Genomic DNA, 18,084 nt, shown 5'->3' with positions numbered 1-18,084 from the left:
TGCTGTTATTTCTTTTCACAGTTTGTCAATGTGGGTTTGTAGCTTTAAAAACTTTATTTCACTGTTTTTTTTAGGATAATTGGAGGGGGGAAATAAAAAATTTTGGATCCCTCTTCTTTCACAGGAAGTGGTAAACCGTTTTTCCTTTACACAAACATTTAAAAACAATTTTTTCTACCTTTCTGACAGCTACATTGCATCCCATAGTATAATACTCAATAAATTATTTAACTGTCTACTATTGTTAGCCATTCGAATGATTTCCTATTTTGTACCATTGTCAACTTCACTGAGGTGACCACCTGATACATATATCTTTGAGCTCATTCAGAATTATTCCTAGAGAATAGTGCTTTAAAATAAAGGTTTTATCATTATTTAGATATGGCAGGCCCACTGATCAGATGTCAGCCATTGAAAAAGTAATTTGGGCTGGGCATGCTGGCCCACATCTATAATCCCAGCACTTTGGGAGGCCAAGGTGGATGGATTACCTGAGGTCAGGAGTTCGAGACCAGCCTGACCAACATGGTGAAACCCTGTCTCTACTAAAAATACAAAAAAAAAAAAAAAAAAAAAAAAAAAAGCTGGTGGTGGGTGCCTATAATCCCAGCTACTCGGGAGCCTGAGGAAGGAGAATCACTTGAACCTGGGAGACAGAGGTTGCAGTGAGCCGAGATTGTGCCATTGCACTCCAGGCTGGGCAACAGAGCGAGACTCTGTCTCAAAAAAAAAAAAAAAAGAAAGAAAAGAAAAGAAAGAAAGAAAGAAAAGAAAGAAAGAATAAGTAGCTTGTTACTCACAGATCCCAAGACAAGACAAGGGGGCACTCCATGCCATGGGAGCAGGAGGCTGCACAGACAACGCTGGAGTCCATCAGAAGGTGGTGGTGATGGGGATGTGGCAAAAGGTGTTCCTGTGGTTTCCCTGGGAAGGAAGAGGTGAGGCAGGGTGAGCAGGTTTAGGAGTGGTTAGTTTGAACAATTTCAGGGGGCTCTGCAGCATTGGGGCTGTTCCATCTGGTACCTAGCTCTGGGGTGATTAGGGTGCGAGGTTATTAGTTCAGAGTGGGAGAGCCCCATAAAGGAGGTGGTTGGGGATGTGGGCTCTGGATCGGTGAGTTTATGTATGAAGGCACACTAAGAGACAAGTGGCTTATATCTCTAGCAATTGGCTAACCATGGGAGGAGCAGTCCCTCTAGGAGCAAAGCCCTGCATGTCAAAGTGTCAGAATGGAGAAAATAAAGAACATGGTTAATAAAAAATAGCTGGGGCAGAAGGGATGCCTTTTTGAAATGTTAGGATAGATTTTGCCAAATTGCCCCCAAGAAAGCTTGAACTAATTGATCTCTCACATCAGTGGTGAAAGTTCCTTGTTTTCTATATTGTTGCCACTAGGCACTACCGCCAAAAGAATAGTGGTAAAACTCTTTGCAAATTCAATAAGTGCCATTTGGGTATCTGGTTTGAATTTGCATGTCTTGGTGTGTGTGCTATTCATCTGGGAAAATGGTATTTTGTGGATGTGAAGACCCCTTGGAACCTGATTGGTGGGATGGAGGGGGATTGTGGACTGTACCCACCCCGATATGGTCCTGGCCTCCAGAGAAGTACAGCTATGTGGGAAGTTTCAGAGGACTACAACCTTCCCATCTCAGCTGTGACCCAGCCCACGAAGGATTCTAGAGATTTTACCCCTTGCATGACCTTCTAAAGTGAGAACACAGGGCCAACACCAGTAGATCCTGAGATTTGGGCAGACCTTTGTGCAGTCCAGCTTTTTGGAGAAGCTTATGTCATTTATGCTTGCTGAGTCCTATGTAAGCCCCAAAGCCAAGCTTTCACAAGCTAGGACTTAGGCACCTTTGAAAAGGAGAATTTTATCTTCCACCTTCCCGAAGAGTGTGTAGGAGGTTCCCCTTGAGAGTAACCACTGGTCCCTCCAGATGGCTTGGCTGCTTCTGCCAGGCTCTACTTTCAGAAACGCCCTTCATTGTGTAATTCTCAGAATTAAAGCCTTTCAGTGTCTCTTCATTGTCCAGGGATGAAGTCTGTTCTCCTTGGCTTGGCATTGAAGCTCTCTGTCCTCCATTCCCCCTTCCATTGCAACTGGCCTCCCCAAGAAGCCCCTGAATCTGCCTTCTTCCAATGCTAGTTTCTTCTCTGCCTCCCCAAATTTTGCCCATCTCTCAATACCCGCTACCATCAAGAGTCATCACAGTTTTGGGCATTAACATATATGAATATTGATAGTTCTCAGGGCAAGAAAACACACAGAACATGCCTCTCCATGGAGGCCACTCTATTCACCTGGATGTTTATAATGTAATCTATAGTTTGAGTTTACAGGGCTCTTTCCAGATTATAATTCAACCTTCACTTTTCTGTGTCTAAATTTTTACATTGCTTTCTGAATCATCTTTTTTCCCATTTTATTCTTAACAGGCTAAAGGAAGGCTTAATAGAGTAGCCCTAATGAATAGGATCTGGATTTATAATCAGGATTTTGTGATTTGAATCAAAGAAATGCAAAAACTTAGTGTTTATCAGAGTGTGGTGCACTTATTCCTGGAGTTATGCAAGATCATTTTAGATGGCGCACAAACTAGAAACCACTTATAGAATGGTTGTTTATTTATTTTGCTGGTATTAGCAAAAAAAACCCCTTACTATCAAGTCCATGGTTTAATGGATATTACCTGTGACAAGGATTGCTGGCAGTCTGTTAAAATCTGTCCCACCTTCCTTGGTACACAGCCAGATTACATTTTCCAGCCTTGGTTGCAATTAGATTGATCTTGTGAATAAGTTCTCACCAATGTCCTCTGAGTGGGGATGGAGAGTGCCACAGCCAGGCCTGGCCCATACAAATGCTCCATGGTCACACTTCTGCTCCTGCCTCTTCCAGGTGACAGGCAATTGACACCTATGGCAACTTTAGAAACCATAAGTGAAGGAAGGCAAAGCCACCATAGCCTAGATGAGGACTGAGTAAACTACAGCCTGAGGGCCAAATCTGGCTTACTGTCTTTTTAAAAATAAAGTTTTATTGAAGCACAGCCATGCCCATTTGCATAGGTATTGTTTATGGGCCGCCTTACTACCACAGCAGTTGCCACAGACAGCCCATGGCCTGCAAAGCCCAAAGTACTTACTATCTGGCCCTTTATAGAGAAAGTTTGCCAATACCCTAATTTCGATCTCTGAATGACCATATGGAGGACAGCCACCTTGTGGACCTGAACAACACTCTAGTCCTTTACCTAATTGAAAAATAAGCCGTTGAAATTCTGGGCCTATTTGCTACCATAGTTTACCCTACTCTCACTAATAATTCTTGCTCAGCAGTCACAGGGTGATTGCCTGATGAATGTACATGGCCCGATTTCCGGTTGTTTGTGCCATTGAGGGTGACTAGTTATGCCCATGGGAGTACAGCTCCTTCCTCTATGACCCACGACCAGGCCAAAATTTCTTCCAGATGCTCTGACCAGTTAGTCCTAGGATCTGATTGACCCCAGGGAGTCTGACCCCCTAAGTATAACACAGCATCGTGGTCCTGGGAAGGTGTAAACATAGTACAATTTCTGCCCATTGAACCGAATGTGTTAACAGGAAGATGTTCCCTGAAGCAGAAGAAAATGACCTTGGTGACGATGATCCTTGCCAAAGGTAGGTAACCCTTGCCTTGTCACCTACCTGGTGGTTATGACGGCGATCAAGGCTGGCCCTGCTTTCATGTAACTAACTGGCCTTCAATGGTTCACTTTTCCCATTGAGTGACTTTTTTCAGTTATACACTTCTGTAAACTAGAAGTGTTTTTACTGGCTTTTCTTTATGTAAGTTTTTATTTTTACCGTCGTTTTAATTTAAAAAATGCAGTCACACATTTTCCATGAATACCTCTAATTTATGGCAGGTTATACAGGTCTTGCAGTTATAGAAATGGTATAAAGTCTCCTTTTTGAGTGAGCATGTTAAAGTAAAAAGAGTGCTTCATTTAAAGAAAACTGTTCATAGAAGTACAGACGATATGCTGATGAGGCAAAAAACCATTATATTAGTGTGAGAATAAGTGAGGTTCCAGAAACACTGCATATGCCCAGGCTGCAGTGGAGAATGTCGTAGAATCCTGGATTCATAGAGTGTGGAGCCACGGTGAAGGGTGCGTGAGAGAGCCCCTCCCCCATAGCCACCCCCTGCCTTTCCACAAGGAATTCCCAAATGTCAACCAGTGGATTCTCAGACTTGTGTCTCCCAGTTCAGTGTTCTCCACCACAAAATCTGCACCTGATCAATCCCATGGTTCAAAGACAAAGCTGAGTGAGGGGCCCAGCAGGACATGGGCTTGGTGCGCCCAATGCCTGCTCTAATACGAGCTTTCCATATATCTGCTGAGTAAACTGATGGAGGTGGAGAGGTTTGGGGGAGTTCATTTGAAGCCCCCAGATATGCTCACTCTCCCAAGTCCTACCCCCTGCTTAGAAGTTAAGGCCAGTTCCTCTGATTTTACTTTCCACATCATATAGTTCCACATGGGTAACCAGAGGGTGTTCCCCAGGGAAAACAATAATATCCCCCCCCGCCCCCCACCACCCAACTGCCACTTAAACAAGAGACGTATTGCTTACAGCTGAAGTGTTGCAGGGGAGTTATATGTATTAAGCAAAAATTAGATCTATTGTAAGGCTTGGTAGGCCCCAGCCTCACCCGTCACAATCTGCAGAGTCATCATGAAGCAGAAAAAGGTGTCAGAGGCTGCAGCCAGACCCAGGCAAAACCTAGGAGTGGCCAAAAAATTCTGTTTGCACAATTGGCTGGTGTCACAAGCGGGCATGTGATTGAGCAGTGGTTCAGGAGAAGAACTAATCCTTATCTTTTATATTTTGTGAACACAGCACCACAAAATCTTCATAGGCCAAGAACCAGGGCTGTTTCCCAGGTTGCAAAGGTCAGCTGACTAGGGCAACAGGGCAGGATGGTTAACAGGCATGCGCATGCGTGCACATGTGTGTGCGTGTGTGTGTTGTGCTGAGTGAGTGGGACTAGCCTTGCTTTCTACTTAGGAGGACCACCCAGATTGTCCCTTGTGGATAGAGATAGGGATGCTTTTTATTAGCATGCAGTTTATCAGCCAGATTTCTGTCCTGGATAAAAGTAAGGGAGGAACCCTAAAGCTCAGGTCAACCTTTATAGAGTCAGTTAGCTCTGGGGACTGATTCTCATGCTGTCAGAGCATCCTCATTCCCATCACAGAATGCCCCTCACCAGCCTGCATGTGGCTAGAATGAGTGCTAATGAGCATGCCTTTTTGAATTTGGGTCTCCAGAAGCTTCATTTCAGCTACAACTCATGGCCTTGGGCAAGAATCCATCAGCAGCTCTGGGACTGTCATGTGATTTATGGCTGCTGGTTGCCCAATCTTTCCTGATGTCAATAGTGGTCTGGCCTGGACAAGGGCAGGCTTGCCAAGTGACATTGGGAAAATAGAACATAGCTCCCCAGGTACCTGGTACATGGCTCCCATCTTTGTCCCTTCCTTCCTTTCTTCCTTCCTTCCTTCCTCTCTCTCTTTCTTTCTTTGTCTCTCTCTTTCTTTCTTCTTCTTCTTCCTCTTCTTCTTTCTTCCCTCCTTCTCCTTTTTCTCCTTCCTCTTTTTCTTCTTCTTCCTTTCTCCTTATTCTTGTAGAGATAGGGTCTTACTATGTTTCCCAGGTTGGTCTTGAACTCCTCTCTCAAGCAATCTTCCCACCTTGGCCTGCCAAAGTGCTAGGATTACCGAGCGGGAAGGGTTGCCACAGTGCCCAGCCTCCCCTGGCTATTTCTATCCCTTCAGCCCTACCATGCTAAGCCTGCGTCAATGAGCTGACAAGGCAATTTGCCTTAGATAAGGCTACTGATTAGAATATCTTCCTGATGTATAAAAGCAAGAGAAATGGCTGCCAGCCACCCTGGGCTGGAAGGCAGAAGCCTCAAGTTCTGGTTCTGACTTTGCCATTCAGTCGCTGTGTGACCTTAGGCAATCCCTCCCCATCTCTGGGCCTTAGTTTCTTTTGGGAATAAATAACGGAATTGAGTTGAGCCTATGTATTAGTCTACGTAGGCTGCCAGAAGAAAATATCACAGACTGGGTGGCTTAAACAACAGAAATCAATTTAAGATCGTGAGACAGCATTAATCTCACGGGGTTATTTTGAGAACTGAGATCCTGCATACAAAACTCTCGGCATAGTGTTTGCCACACAGTAAGCTCTCAGTAAATATTTGTCAATGAATGTATGAAGAAATAAAAGTGGAAAATGCAAATAAGTAAAACACTGACAAGATTACAGCCAGGAAATGGCTGTTGTAATTCTAATTAGAGATATAGACTTCCAGTATTTTCCTATGCAAATAAAGACATATGTTACTACCAAAACGGAACCATATTATACCTATCTAGATTTTCAAAAATATTTCATTATTTCATTGAAATATAAGTCACATGTCATAAAGTTTACCTTTTTAAAGTGTACAATCTAGTGGTTTTTAGTATATTCCCAAAGTTGTGCTAACATCATCACTATTTAATCCCAGGACATTTTTACCACCCCTCAGATAAAACTCATGCCCATTAGCAGTCACTCCTCAACCCCGTCTCTTTCCCCTTCCCCAGACCCTGTCAAACACTTTCTGTCTCCATGGATTTGACTATTTTGGAAATTACATATAAAAAGCATCATATGACATATGGCCTTTTGTGGCTGGCTTCTTTCCTTTACCATGATGTTTTCCAGCTTCCTCCATGTTGTAGCATGTTCTTCTTATGGCTGGATGATATGCCTCTGCACGAATACACCACACTTCATTTACACATTCATCAGGTCATGGACATGCGGGTTGTGCCCACTTTTTGACTAGGATGAATGACACTGCTCTTTGTGTACAAGTTTTGTGTGGACATGCTTTCAGTTCTCTTCGGTAGACACCTAGGAGGGGAATTGCTGGGTCATATGGAAACTCTGTGTTGAACTTTTTGAGGAACTGCCTACACTGCGCAACAGTTTATAACCTGTTATTTTCTCCTTTCACAATGCATCCTGTCTTCATTGTTAATAAATAGCTGTGCACATCACTATTTTGAGTGAATACATCGTATTTCCTTAGCCAGCGGTACCACAGTGTGTTTAGTGAATTCCCTATTGTTGGACATTTATAATCCCATGAAAGAGGCTTTGAGTGACTTCCTTGTGTCCCCAGCAGCTTGTAAATGACAGTTTTCCAGGTGTGCCCAGAGCACTCTGTATCCCCTTAATTTGGTGATTTCACATTGCCTTGACATCACCCCTACTGCTCCTCCACCCCATCTGTCTTGTCTACAATGGTGAGCCCCTTGAGAAGCTGAACCATGTCTTGAATTGGACTTTGTATCCATTATACATGGCCAGGTGCCAAGCATTTTGGTAAATTTCACAAAATGGATGGGTACTTGGATGGATGGATGATTACAGCCAGGGACTATGGGGGGACGGAGTTCATTTTTACATTCTGTCCAAAAATCCCTGCTTTGGAAAGTAGTGAGTTCTCTGACACCGATGGTGTGTGACAGGAGGCTGGGCCAGTTGGCAGGATATTGTGAAGCTAATTCAGGCCTCAGAAAGGGGACTCGATGAAATTTAAGATCGCTTCCAAGCTTGAGAGCCTGGAAAGCTATGAAAACACAAGCCCTGGGAGCTGAGATATGTCCTAACTTACCCAGCTGAGCTGTGAGGTGTGAGTGGCTCTAACATTTTCCAGTTGTTTCTGAGGACCTCAGATCAAAGCTTCCCTTTGCCTAAAAGCATCTGCCTGCTGGTGTGGGCCCTTGGGGGCCGTCACAGTGCACTGAGGTTAGAGTCCTGCAAGGGTGAACCCTTATGTAACAAGTAGTTGGGCAAGTTTACAGCTCTCTGTCATCTGAGAATAGAGTCCAGACTGGTTTGATGAAAGAGGGTAAACTGTGGGTGGGCGTGGCTTGAGGCCCCACTAGAAGCCCAGGGAGATCTGAGGAAAGGGAGGGCTTTTCTGATCTCTCCCAATTAGAGGATTAGGCAATTGGCAGCGCAGGGCGGTAACTCTGGGCGGGGCTGGGCTCCAGGGCTGGACAGCACAGTCCCTCTGAGCTGCACCGAGACCTCGCAGGCCCCGGGAACTGTCGCCCTTCCACGATGTGGCTCCGTGCCTTTATCCTGGCCACTCTCTCTGCTTCCGCGGCTTGGGGTGAGTCCTTCTGAAATCAAATATGCGGGGCACTTTTTGAAATCCCTGTACTGGGCCGAGGTGGGCGCAGATGCGTAGAAAGGCAAAGACACAACAGGTCCGGCTCTGCGGCGGGGCGCGACTTCCATATTAGGACTTGGACTTGGAGCAGCTGAGCTCGGCCAGCCTGGCCTGCGCGGAGACGCAGGGAGGGTGAACATCCTGAGATCGCCCTGTACTGCTCGCCCAAATGCAGGCCGACAGCCGGCCCACCTCAGGCCGCACACACGAGAAATTTAGGCAGCTCAGTTTGCTGTCCCTTAATTAGTCCCCTTACGGCTGGATCACGGAGAGCGGCTCAACATAATATTAAGAGCATCGACTCTGGAGCCAGAGTGCGTGGGTTCGAGTCCCCGCTGGGCGCTTCCTCGCTGTGTGTCCTTAGGCAAGGGACTGCGCTATTCCGTGCTTGGGTTACCCCCTCTCTGAAACAGAGGTGGCAGTGCTGCCTACCTCACTGGGCTTTGGTGAGGAGGAAATGGGTGGTTGTTTCTAAAGCACTCTTGGCAGCGCCTGGTATGTAGAAAGCACGAAAAAGGGGTGGATAAATAAAGGCGTTGTTTAAAAACGTAGTGTATGAATAGAAAATTTGAGCTGTGGTCAGGCCACTGTATCAGGACCTCTTGCCATTAAAAAGACAGTTTCTTACTCATGTTCTTAACAGGAGGGGGACACCAGTGCGCGGGGCACAAGGGGAAGCAGCAGAGCCTGGGGAGGGGACAGGGCGGATCTGAAGCCAAGGGGCTTTTACTGTGGCTTCCAAGGATAGAAGAGGAAAGGCAGGGCAGGCAGGCTGAGGACTGGCAAGTTGGGATACTTCAGGGGCTCTGGGGCACAGGGGCTGTTCCTAATTGTTTTGTACCTAGCCCTGGCATGATTAGGGCAGGTGGGTAGTGGCCAGGGCATGGCAACCCGATCAAAGAGGCGGTTGGGGTGTGGGCTCCAGGTTGGCTGGACCCTGGGAGGGACAGTTTCTCCAAGGTCAGCAAAGCCTCAGATGCCAGAGTATCAGAATACAGAAAACAAAACAGATGGTACATAGAGGGGTGCAGCGAGGGGCCTCGAAATACCCCTGGGCCATTTTATAGACAGAGAAACTGAGACTCACACAGGGAAATGTACTTGCTCAGGGTCAACCCGAAAATCATGCCTAGGTCTGTCTCTGGGTCCTGAATCCTGACAGCCCAGCCCCGTCTGCATCCTGTCTTCCTTCTGGCAGCCTGACACTGCGAGAGCTCTGGAACTGTGGGGAAGGGCAGAGGAAGAGAGGAAGCCTATTTGGAACTGAATGTTCCTTTACCTCTGGTTACTCCTGGCAATGCCATCCATTTCCTTCCTTACGAAGACCGTACAGGCTGCCTCCACTTCCTCAGTTTCCTCCTCTGTAAAATGGGCATGTTGATGCCTACCCAGCAAGGCTTATTTGAAGATTAATTTAAAAAACTGGAATGTATGCCTGGCACATAGTAGGTGCCCACCATGTTCATGCTTCATATAACATCAGCAGCAACTGGTCTTGTTCTCACACTTGTTTCTGCCTCCCCCCATTCACCCACTTTTTCACCCTTGGCAATCTGGCTGCCATCCACCTCATCCTGTTGAAGGGAATCCCTGAGCTAAGCATGACCAGCCTAGTGGTTTCTTCTCTGCCTCGACCATCCTCCACCTCCCTGAAGTCCTCAGCAATCTTAGCTGGTTCCTCGCCCTCTTGCTCCCTGGGCTTCAAAGACTTGGGAACGTTCTCTCTCCCCTACTCTGATGGATCTTTGGTCTTGGCCGTAGTGGTCCCTGTGTTTGACCTTTGTTTTTCTTCTCTTCCCTCTCACACTGGCATCTTCAATGAAGCCATACACATCCACCGTATGTACCCTCACAGTCCAGGAGAAGATTCTGCCCTGCTCCCTCACCAGGCTTCCTTCCAGCTTTGAAGTGCGCTCATCCTGTGGCATCATCTTGCCTGGATATCCCACTGACATCTCCACCGAGCCTGTGTAAACAGGGATCCAGCATTACAAGCCAGCTCTTTGGTCTTCTTTCCCTTCCATTTCCCCCACCTCTGGTCAGGGACCAAGTCTTTTCTTTTCCTTTCTTTTCTTTCCCTCCCTCCCTCACTCCCACTTGCCTGCCTGCCTGCCTGCCTGCCTGCCTTCCTTCCTTCCTTCCTTCCTTCCTTCCTTCCTTCCTTCCTTCCGTCCTTCCATCTTTCCTTTCCTTCTTTCCTTCTTCTCTCTCTGGAGGAGCCAGGATTACAGGCACATGCTACCACACCCAGCTAATTTTTGGATTTTCAGTAGAGAGGGGGTTTCACCATGTTGGCCAGGCTGGTCTTGAACTCCTGACCTCAAATGATCTGCCTGCCTTGGCCTCCCAAAGTGCTGGGATTACAGGTGAGCCACTGTGCCTGGTCTCCAAGTCTTTCAAAATACCTTTTAGACATCATCATGTTTCTACATATTTTTTCTTTTTTTATTTAAAATTTTAAAATAATTAAGATGGGGGGGAGGATTTCAGGTGAAGACCGGAAATCCCATACAGTGCTGAAAAGGTGGAAATCACCAAGAAAACAGGCCACATGTAATGCCACCACCCATTGCTATGTCGATAAACATGCTTCCAAGGAAGTTCATCTCAGTATTATTTGTAATTAGCAACAACAACAAAAGAAAAGAAGCTAAATATTGACATTGCAGGGTTGGCTATTAATAAGATGAGACATGGATGCTGTTGTGTAACTGGGCTTTCCATAACGGGTTTCCATTGTGATTGGATATTCCCCTTTAAGACCAAATCTGAATTGTTCTGTTCTGTTCTAGCCCCACACTTTGAGGGAGGTGTTGACGTCTTGTCTGTATCCAAAGCAGAGCAGCTGGGAGGAAAAGAGGCTGGAAATCATTTCCTAGGAGGGAAGCTCAGACAAACTGAGGTGACTGGAGCCAGATAGGACCTGAGGGGTGGGCAGCAAGATCAAGTGTCTGAAAGGCCACAGGCTGCAGATCAGATCAGGCCAGTATAGTCCCATGACAGGTAGAACCAGAACTGATGCGGAGGCTGTGGGAAATGAATTTCAGCTCAGTGAGGAAACATTGTCTGTGCTGCAAGAATGGAGCAGACCTGCCCAGGGCCACCAGAAGAATCTTCCTTGACCTGATCACATCCTTTATCTGGAGCGGTTCCTGCTGCTTATTTGTCCATTAAAGAAAACTCAAGCGCTTAGCCTGGCATTCTAAGACCTCCCTGACATGTGCGGTCTCATTCCAGGAATATTTTCCACTCCCCCCAGACTCCACCTGGTGCATGTGGGCCATGCCCCCTTCCCCAGGCAGGTTCTGCATTCTGCTGCTCTGAGCCTCAGCAAATTCCCTTCTCTCTGCTGTGTACCACTCCCTGCTTCTCATCTCCCCTCATTCAATCCTCCCCTGCCGAAGTCCCAGCTCCTCCATGATGCCCGCAATCAGAAGGCCTTGCCCCCTCTTCTAATTCCTAGACTGCGTTATGGGTACCTCTCCCAGGACATGGCCACTTCCTTCCCAGCTGTAGCTCCAGGTGTATATGTGACCCTTACCTATAATGGTCAGTGCTTGTGAGAATATGGGACACCCCTTTTTCATCCTCTCATCCAGCATGCGGCTCAGTGCCAGGATTCTAATGGATAAATGTTTCCAGAGGCTTCTAAGGGGGAAGCTAAATGTCTTGTTCTTTCCTAGTAGCTCTCCTTCTTGCATTTATTTTTAGCTGGATGTTTTTATGCCTCCAATTCTAATTTGCCCCTTAAACCAGCTCAATGGGTTAGGAAGGACATTGATCCTCATCCCTATTGTACATCAAGAGAAACTGAGGCCTAGAGGGTTTAGGTGACTTATTTAAGGTCACTCACTTAGAAAGCGGCAAACTCCACCTGGAATCCGGGTCCAGCCTTTTGCCTCTGATGCATCCTGACTTTTTCTCCATGTCCAGCAGGGCATCCGTCCTCGCCACCTGTGGTGGACACCGTGCATGGCAAAGTGCTGGGGAAGTTCGTCAGCTTAGAAGGATTTGCACAGCCTGTGGCCGTTTTCCTGGGAATCCCTTTTGCCAAGCCCCCTCTTGGACCCCTGAGGTTTACTCCACCGCAGCCTGCAGAACCGTGGAGCTTTGTGAAGAATGCCACCTCGTACCCTCCTATGTAAGCTGCGGCATGTGTCCTTGGGGATGTTCACCTCAAAGTGATGCAGGAAGGAGTCAAGGCAGTCCCCTGATGGGCTGATCCTTTGCTCTGGAATCCTTAAGATCATTGTAGATCCTTAAGAACATTCCAGAACTCTCACAGCATTCTGGAGTCCATTATTTAACACATGTTTATTGAGCACCTGCTGTGTGCCAGGCGTGTTTTGGGTTTTTGGGATCCATTAGTGAAAAAGCAAAGATCCCTAGGTTCATGGAGCGTGCATTCTAGCAGGGGGAGACAGATAAGAACAATATGCAAATTACTCCGTGGATTATGTGATATGATAGAACAGGAAAAGTGCCTTGGAAACAAAGAAGCAGTTAAGCAGGTGAGGGAGATCAGAAGGAAGGATCCCATGAATTCTGCTGTCTTGAATTTTGACATAGTAGGGTAGAGAAGTGGGCCAGGAGGTGTGTGGGTGGCAAGTGCTCAACTCTCAGGTGTGCCTATTCCTGAGGAGAACAATGGAAGGTGTGTACATTCACCCTGGCCAAGCTGGGAAGAAGAGCCCAAAGGTTCTAATTGGCCTCACCATCACTCCCCAGGGTAGGAAGGACCCTACAGACATCAGAGCAGACCCTGCTCATCTCGGCAGCCAGGTGTTCGGAGGCTTTCCAGCAGCCCACCACTGGCCGCCTTCTTTTCTTCCCTTTTTTAAAAAATAATGTTTACTGTTTTTATTTTCTGAGTGCAAATGTAATATATACTTATTACAGAAAATTCAGGGAATACAGAGAAAGAAAAGTAAGAAAATTAAGATCACATACAATATTCCACCACCCAGAGAGAACAACTATCAATATTTTAGATGGTAAAGTATTATGATGTAATATATTGTTTGTATTCCAGTTTTTTTGCCTGTTGCTATACTTTCTTTCTTTAAAAGGGAATGCTATATTGAGATAATTTGGATGCCTGCTTTGCTCATTTATAAGTATATCATGAGCATAATTCCATGCCATTAAATAGCACAGTCTGGTATTAAAAGCTGCATTAGAGCGAGACTCCGTCTCAAAAAAAAAAAAAAAAAAAAAAGCTGCATTACATTGGGTATTGAACCATAATTAATTTCCCCAAGCTTTTATTTGGGGTCATTAAGTTATATATGATGTTTTTAATAATATAACATCATGAATGTGAAACATTTATGCACATTCATGAATAGTTTAGGATAACTTCTCAGAAATGACATTTCTGAGTCAAAGAGTATATATCTCTTGTTTGATTTCCCTCCCGAAATATTCCAACTACACTCCTCCCATTGATGTATGAACATCTCCATTTGGCAGACTCTTGGCAATGCTTGGGATTATTAAAAATATTTTTGGCTATTGTATAGGCAAAATAATAATAACAATACCAGCAATATTATTTTCCTCTTTGATTTGCATTTATCTGAAGACCAGTGAGTTCTTTTTTCCTTTCTTCACATTGGAATGTCTTATTATTATTATTATTATTATTATTATTATTGTTATTCCTCTTGCACTTGGTGATCTTAGGAAAATCTCCCAGGATGGAATCAAGAAGTCATCTTTGCTGGCTCTGATTCTGTCACTTGAGAGCTGTGTCATCCCAGAGCCTGAGTGACTCAGTTTCCTCATGTACCTAGTGGGGGCGGTGATGACTGCCTTTTGGTACATTGAGATCTGGGACTGTTGCTTATAATATACTTGTGTATAAGCACCACATGGCATGGATCTACCTGGCTATGTAAACTTGGTCAGGTTCTCTAACCTGCTTAGGCTTCAGTTTTCTCATCTGTAAAATGGAGATAATAGAACCTACCTAATGGGACTAGTCTGAGGCTTAAATGAGTTAATATACAAAAGGTACTTAAAACAGTGCCTGGAACACTGGGAGAACTAAATAACTATTACCAGTGTTCATCTATGTTGTATCCTTGAGATCTTTCATCAGGGCAACACAACAGCAACTGCCTGGGAGAGGCAGATGGTAGAATCTTGGCATGTCAGGGCTGCAAGACTCGTAGAAATCACTCTGCTCACTTAGACCTGGCAGATTAGGACCCAGAGTGTAAAAGGAATTCACCCAAGGTCACCCCATAAATGCATGGGAGAGACAAAACTAGAGCATAATTCTCCTGATGTTGTCCCACAAAGATTTCACCCCTGAGCTATTGTGAGAAATGTCACCTCCCAGGGAGGATCAGTGTATTGGTGGTCTCCCCTCCTTGATGCTGGGAGTTCCAAAGGCTCTGGAAAGGGAAGAGGTGTGAAGCCCTTCTCACTCTGCTTGGTCTTAGGAGACCTTAGTGAGTCCCAGCGCCCCCACCTGAAGCCCCTGATAGCCTCCTACCCACTACAATGTCGTGAGTCTGTAAATATCAAGTCCATTTCCAGGCTTAAACCTCCCAGTCTAAGGCACTGCCCTAGAACACACCTCGCTTAGATCTGGCTGAACTTCAGGGGTTCTTCTTTCCCCCTCCCCAGGTGCACCCAAGATCCCAAGGCGGGGCAGTTACTGTCAGAGCTATTTACAAACCGAAAGGAGAACATTCCTCTCAAGCTTTCTGAAGACTGTCTTTACCTCAATATTTACACTCCTGCTGACTTGACCAAGAAAAACAGGCTGCCGGTAAGTTGTGGGACCCCCTGGTCAAGGCGTGTCAGCGCCAGTATCCCGCATCTTCTGGGGCAGAATGGAAGGGGGTGAAGGCAGCTTGGGGAGGGAGCTGCACAGGCCAGGATTGTTTCAGAGACCCCAGGGCCTCCACAGGAAACACTGGTTTTCCACACATCAGTTTACCCTCGTGACATAGGCACTCTGGGGGAGTTTGTTTTGCATGTTTAATGAACATCTTAATTGTTCCAAGTTCCCTCATGCTAATAGAAGGATGAGAATGATTACTTTTAGTTACTAGATTAAAAATCTGATACCAAGATTGGGTAAGACATGATTTTCAATGTTAGTGGTGGAAGGAACTTAGAGAAAAGCCAACACCCCAACTCTTCCTTTTCAGATAGAGAAACTGAGGCCCAGACAGGGAAGGGGAGGTCACCCAGTAGGGTAGTTTTGGCTCAAGTCTTCTGATCTTCACATCAGTGCTTTTGACATGGAGTAGGGCATTGAGCTTGTATGTGGCCTTTCTCCAGCACACCAACATTCATCTGGGGTAACTTTCACTGTCCAGGTACGGATGTTGGGGGCGGAGCCTGGACAATCCCAGAAGCTCTTCCTTTTGCCTTTGGCCAAATAGCTGGGATTTCTTTTTGTACCTAATTTCCCTCCCTAATTGTCTTGGCAAAGGCTGATGACCCAGTGAGTCAGAATTTCCCAAATAAATGAAGGGCAGGACATGGGGCAGCCCGCCAGCTGCAGGTTGGAGGGTGGGGAGGGTCTGCTGGCAAAGGAGGCACCCAGGGTGAAAAAACAAGGGGTGTTGTGTCTAGCCAGTCTCCCAGGGGCACCGTGGCATGGTGCCTAGGAGTGGGGGAGCAGGTCTGCGAACGTGGGACTAGAAGTTGGCCCTACATGTGCTTTGTGAGACACAGGAAGTGGGAGAAAGGTTTACTCATTCATTCATTCATTCATTCATTCATTCTTCTATTGTGTACTCAGTGCCCCATATACACAGTTAGACCTGGGGCTTCAGGGAAAGGCGGAACATGAATCCACTCCACACAGCCCCTGCCTTCAAGGATCTTGCCTTCTGGGCTGTAGAGACATATCCTCCCTTCAGCACTTTATTGCAGGCCAGCCCTCAGGCTCAGTCTTCACACAAAGATGAATGCACATTCAATCCCTCCCCAGGAGGCAGGCAGGGATTAGAGTTGTGGGAGAAACAAGGGCTCTGGGAACCTGGAGGCAGGAGAACCTCCAGGAATGGCCACAGGCTCTAGAACTACACGGTCTGGGTTTAAATCCTGGTTCTGCTTTTGACTAGCTGAGAGACTTGGGAGTTTCTTAACTTCTCTAAGCCTCTGTTTCCTCAAAATGGGAATCATCACATATGATCAGTCAAGGGTGACTACTAAGTGTGATCTCAGTCCCTGGCTAAAAAGGCAGAGGCAGGCTCATACCCCTGCCCTAACAGTGGAGTCATTGCACTGTGGCCGGCGCCTGCAGTGTGCTGGGCAGCTCAACATGTGGACTCTGGAGGAAGACTGCCTGGGTTAAAGTCCTGCTGCTACCACTTTTGAGTTGTAGGACCTTGGGCAGGTTAAGTGCCTCCATTTTCCCACCTGGATAATGGGACATTATTAGTACCTACCCAATGTATAGTTTATTTTACTGTGCTTAGAACAGCACTTGGGACATAGTTTATGTTACGAGTTCTTTTATATTTCATGAATAATATTATTACAATATTATTATTTTAGCCACTCTCACTTCTTCCCCACTATGTGGACTTTTAAAATGCAAGAATCATGCATGAGGAATTGTATCCACTCTCATCCTCCGGTATTAGCAGAGTCCCTGGCACATGCTAAGTTCTCGACAGTGTTAGTCCATTGACTGAAGGCATCCTGAAGTGGGTGGGTTTTAGGCTGGGTTCTGCAGGGTGGATAGGATTTGGGGATGCAGAGGCATAAGGAGGCATTTGAGGAAGAGACACCATCACAGGCACATGTGCTTCTCGAGACAATCATTCATTCACAGAGAAGTTTACTTCACCATGAGAGAGTTAACTGAGATGAAGCTGAGATACAAGGGCTGCCCCATGGGTACGCTGAGTGCATGAATAGTCCAGGCTTGAGGGTGATGGGAGTGAGGGGGAGAAGAGGACATCCTTAGCCTTTGCTATGCCCATGATGATGTTCTCAGCATCAAGAGCCTTTTGGGGAGGAGGCACTGGAGGCTGGGTAGAAAGGAAGGGACAGCCAGGGTATGTGCAGTAGGGTGGTGGCTTGGGTCCCAGTTGGGAGAATTATGCAGGAGAGAGATTGCCTTTTGCAAAGTTGCTGGGAGCTGGTGAACTTTGGATAGCATCCTCCTTCAGCTGTAACCAACAGGTAGGTCACCAAACAAGACATCTTCTGAGTGCTCCCTGGCTCTGTGTCCTGTAACTGGTATGTTGCTTCCTCTCTGCCCAGGTGATGGTGTGGATCCACGGAGGGGGGCTGATGGTGGGTGCGGCATCAACCTATGATGGGCTGGCCCTTGCTGCCCATGAAAACGTGGTGGTGGTGACCATTCAATATCGCCTGGGCATCTGGGGATTCTTCAGGTAAGAAATTGGACTCTCCTCACTGCACCTTTGGCCCCCAGAACGAGGATGCTAGGACCCAGCTCTGGTCATGCCAGCCCTCAGGGGTGCTTAGCTAGGTTCCACAGTAAGGCATCCAAGCCCCTTCATAATTGGACACTACCTACCCTCTCACTACCCAGCCACTCATCCACTTGCCTCTGAGCTTTTGTATGTGCTGTTCCCTCTGCCTGGAATGCTTATTCTATCCGAAGAACACCTCTTCATCCTGCAAGACCCAGCCCCCAGTTACCTCCACTGAAAGACTCATCTCCTCTTCACCTATGTTTCTCCAGCACATTGCATTTCTCTGTCATGACACTTAGCAGGCAGCCCAGCAGGTGAAGGTTGACACATCTGACTTCTCATGGAAAGGAGGGAAGGGGTAGAGTC

General features: G+C 46.5%; 1 protein-coding gene across 4 annotated transcripts in view; it reads left to right on the top strand.

Annotated features, from left to right (window-relative positions):
- Positions 1 to 7,958: 7,958 nt before the first annotated feature.
- The window catches only part of LOC100993746 (liver carboxylesterase 1), a 29,713-nt gene continuing 19,587 nt past the window's right edge, over positions 7,959 to 18,084 (top strand). Inside the window, exons 1-4 of one of the 4 annotated variants that reach the window (XM_055099194.2) lie at positions 7,959 to 8,239; positions 12,233 to 12,440; positions 14,936 to 15,080; positions 17,540 to 17,673. In XM_055099194.2, coding sequence (XP_054955169.1) covers positions 8,188 to 8,239; positions 12,233 to 12,440; positions 14,936 to 15,080; positions 17,540 to 17,673 — 539 coding nt within the window. In that variant the 5' untranslated portion in view covers positions 7,959 to 8,187. The remainder of the gene's footprint in view (positions 8,240 to 12,232; positions 12,441 to 14,935; positions 15,081 to 17,539; positions 17,674 to 18,084) is intronic. The other 3 variants (XM_034939567.2, XM_055099196.2, XM_055099195.2) reach the window with 3 other exon arrangements.

The sequence above is a fragment of the Pan paniscus genome, chromosome 18 (genome assembly GCF_029289425.2).
Source record: "Pan paniscus chromosome 18, NHGRI_mPanPan1-v2.0_pri, whole genome shotgun sequence".
Taxonomy (NCBI): Eukaryota; Metazoa; Chordata; class Mammalia; order Primates; family Hominidae; genus Pan; species Pan paniscus.
The sequence above is the reverse complement of the archived record's forward strand: the minus strand, read 5'-3'. Positions and strand labels throughout refer to the sequence as shown.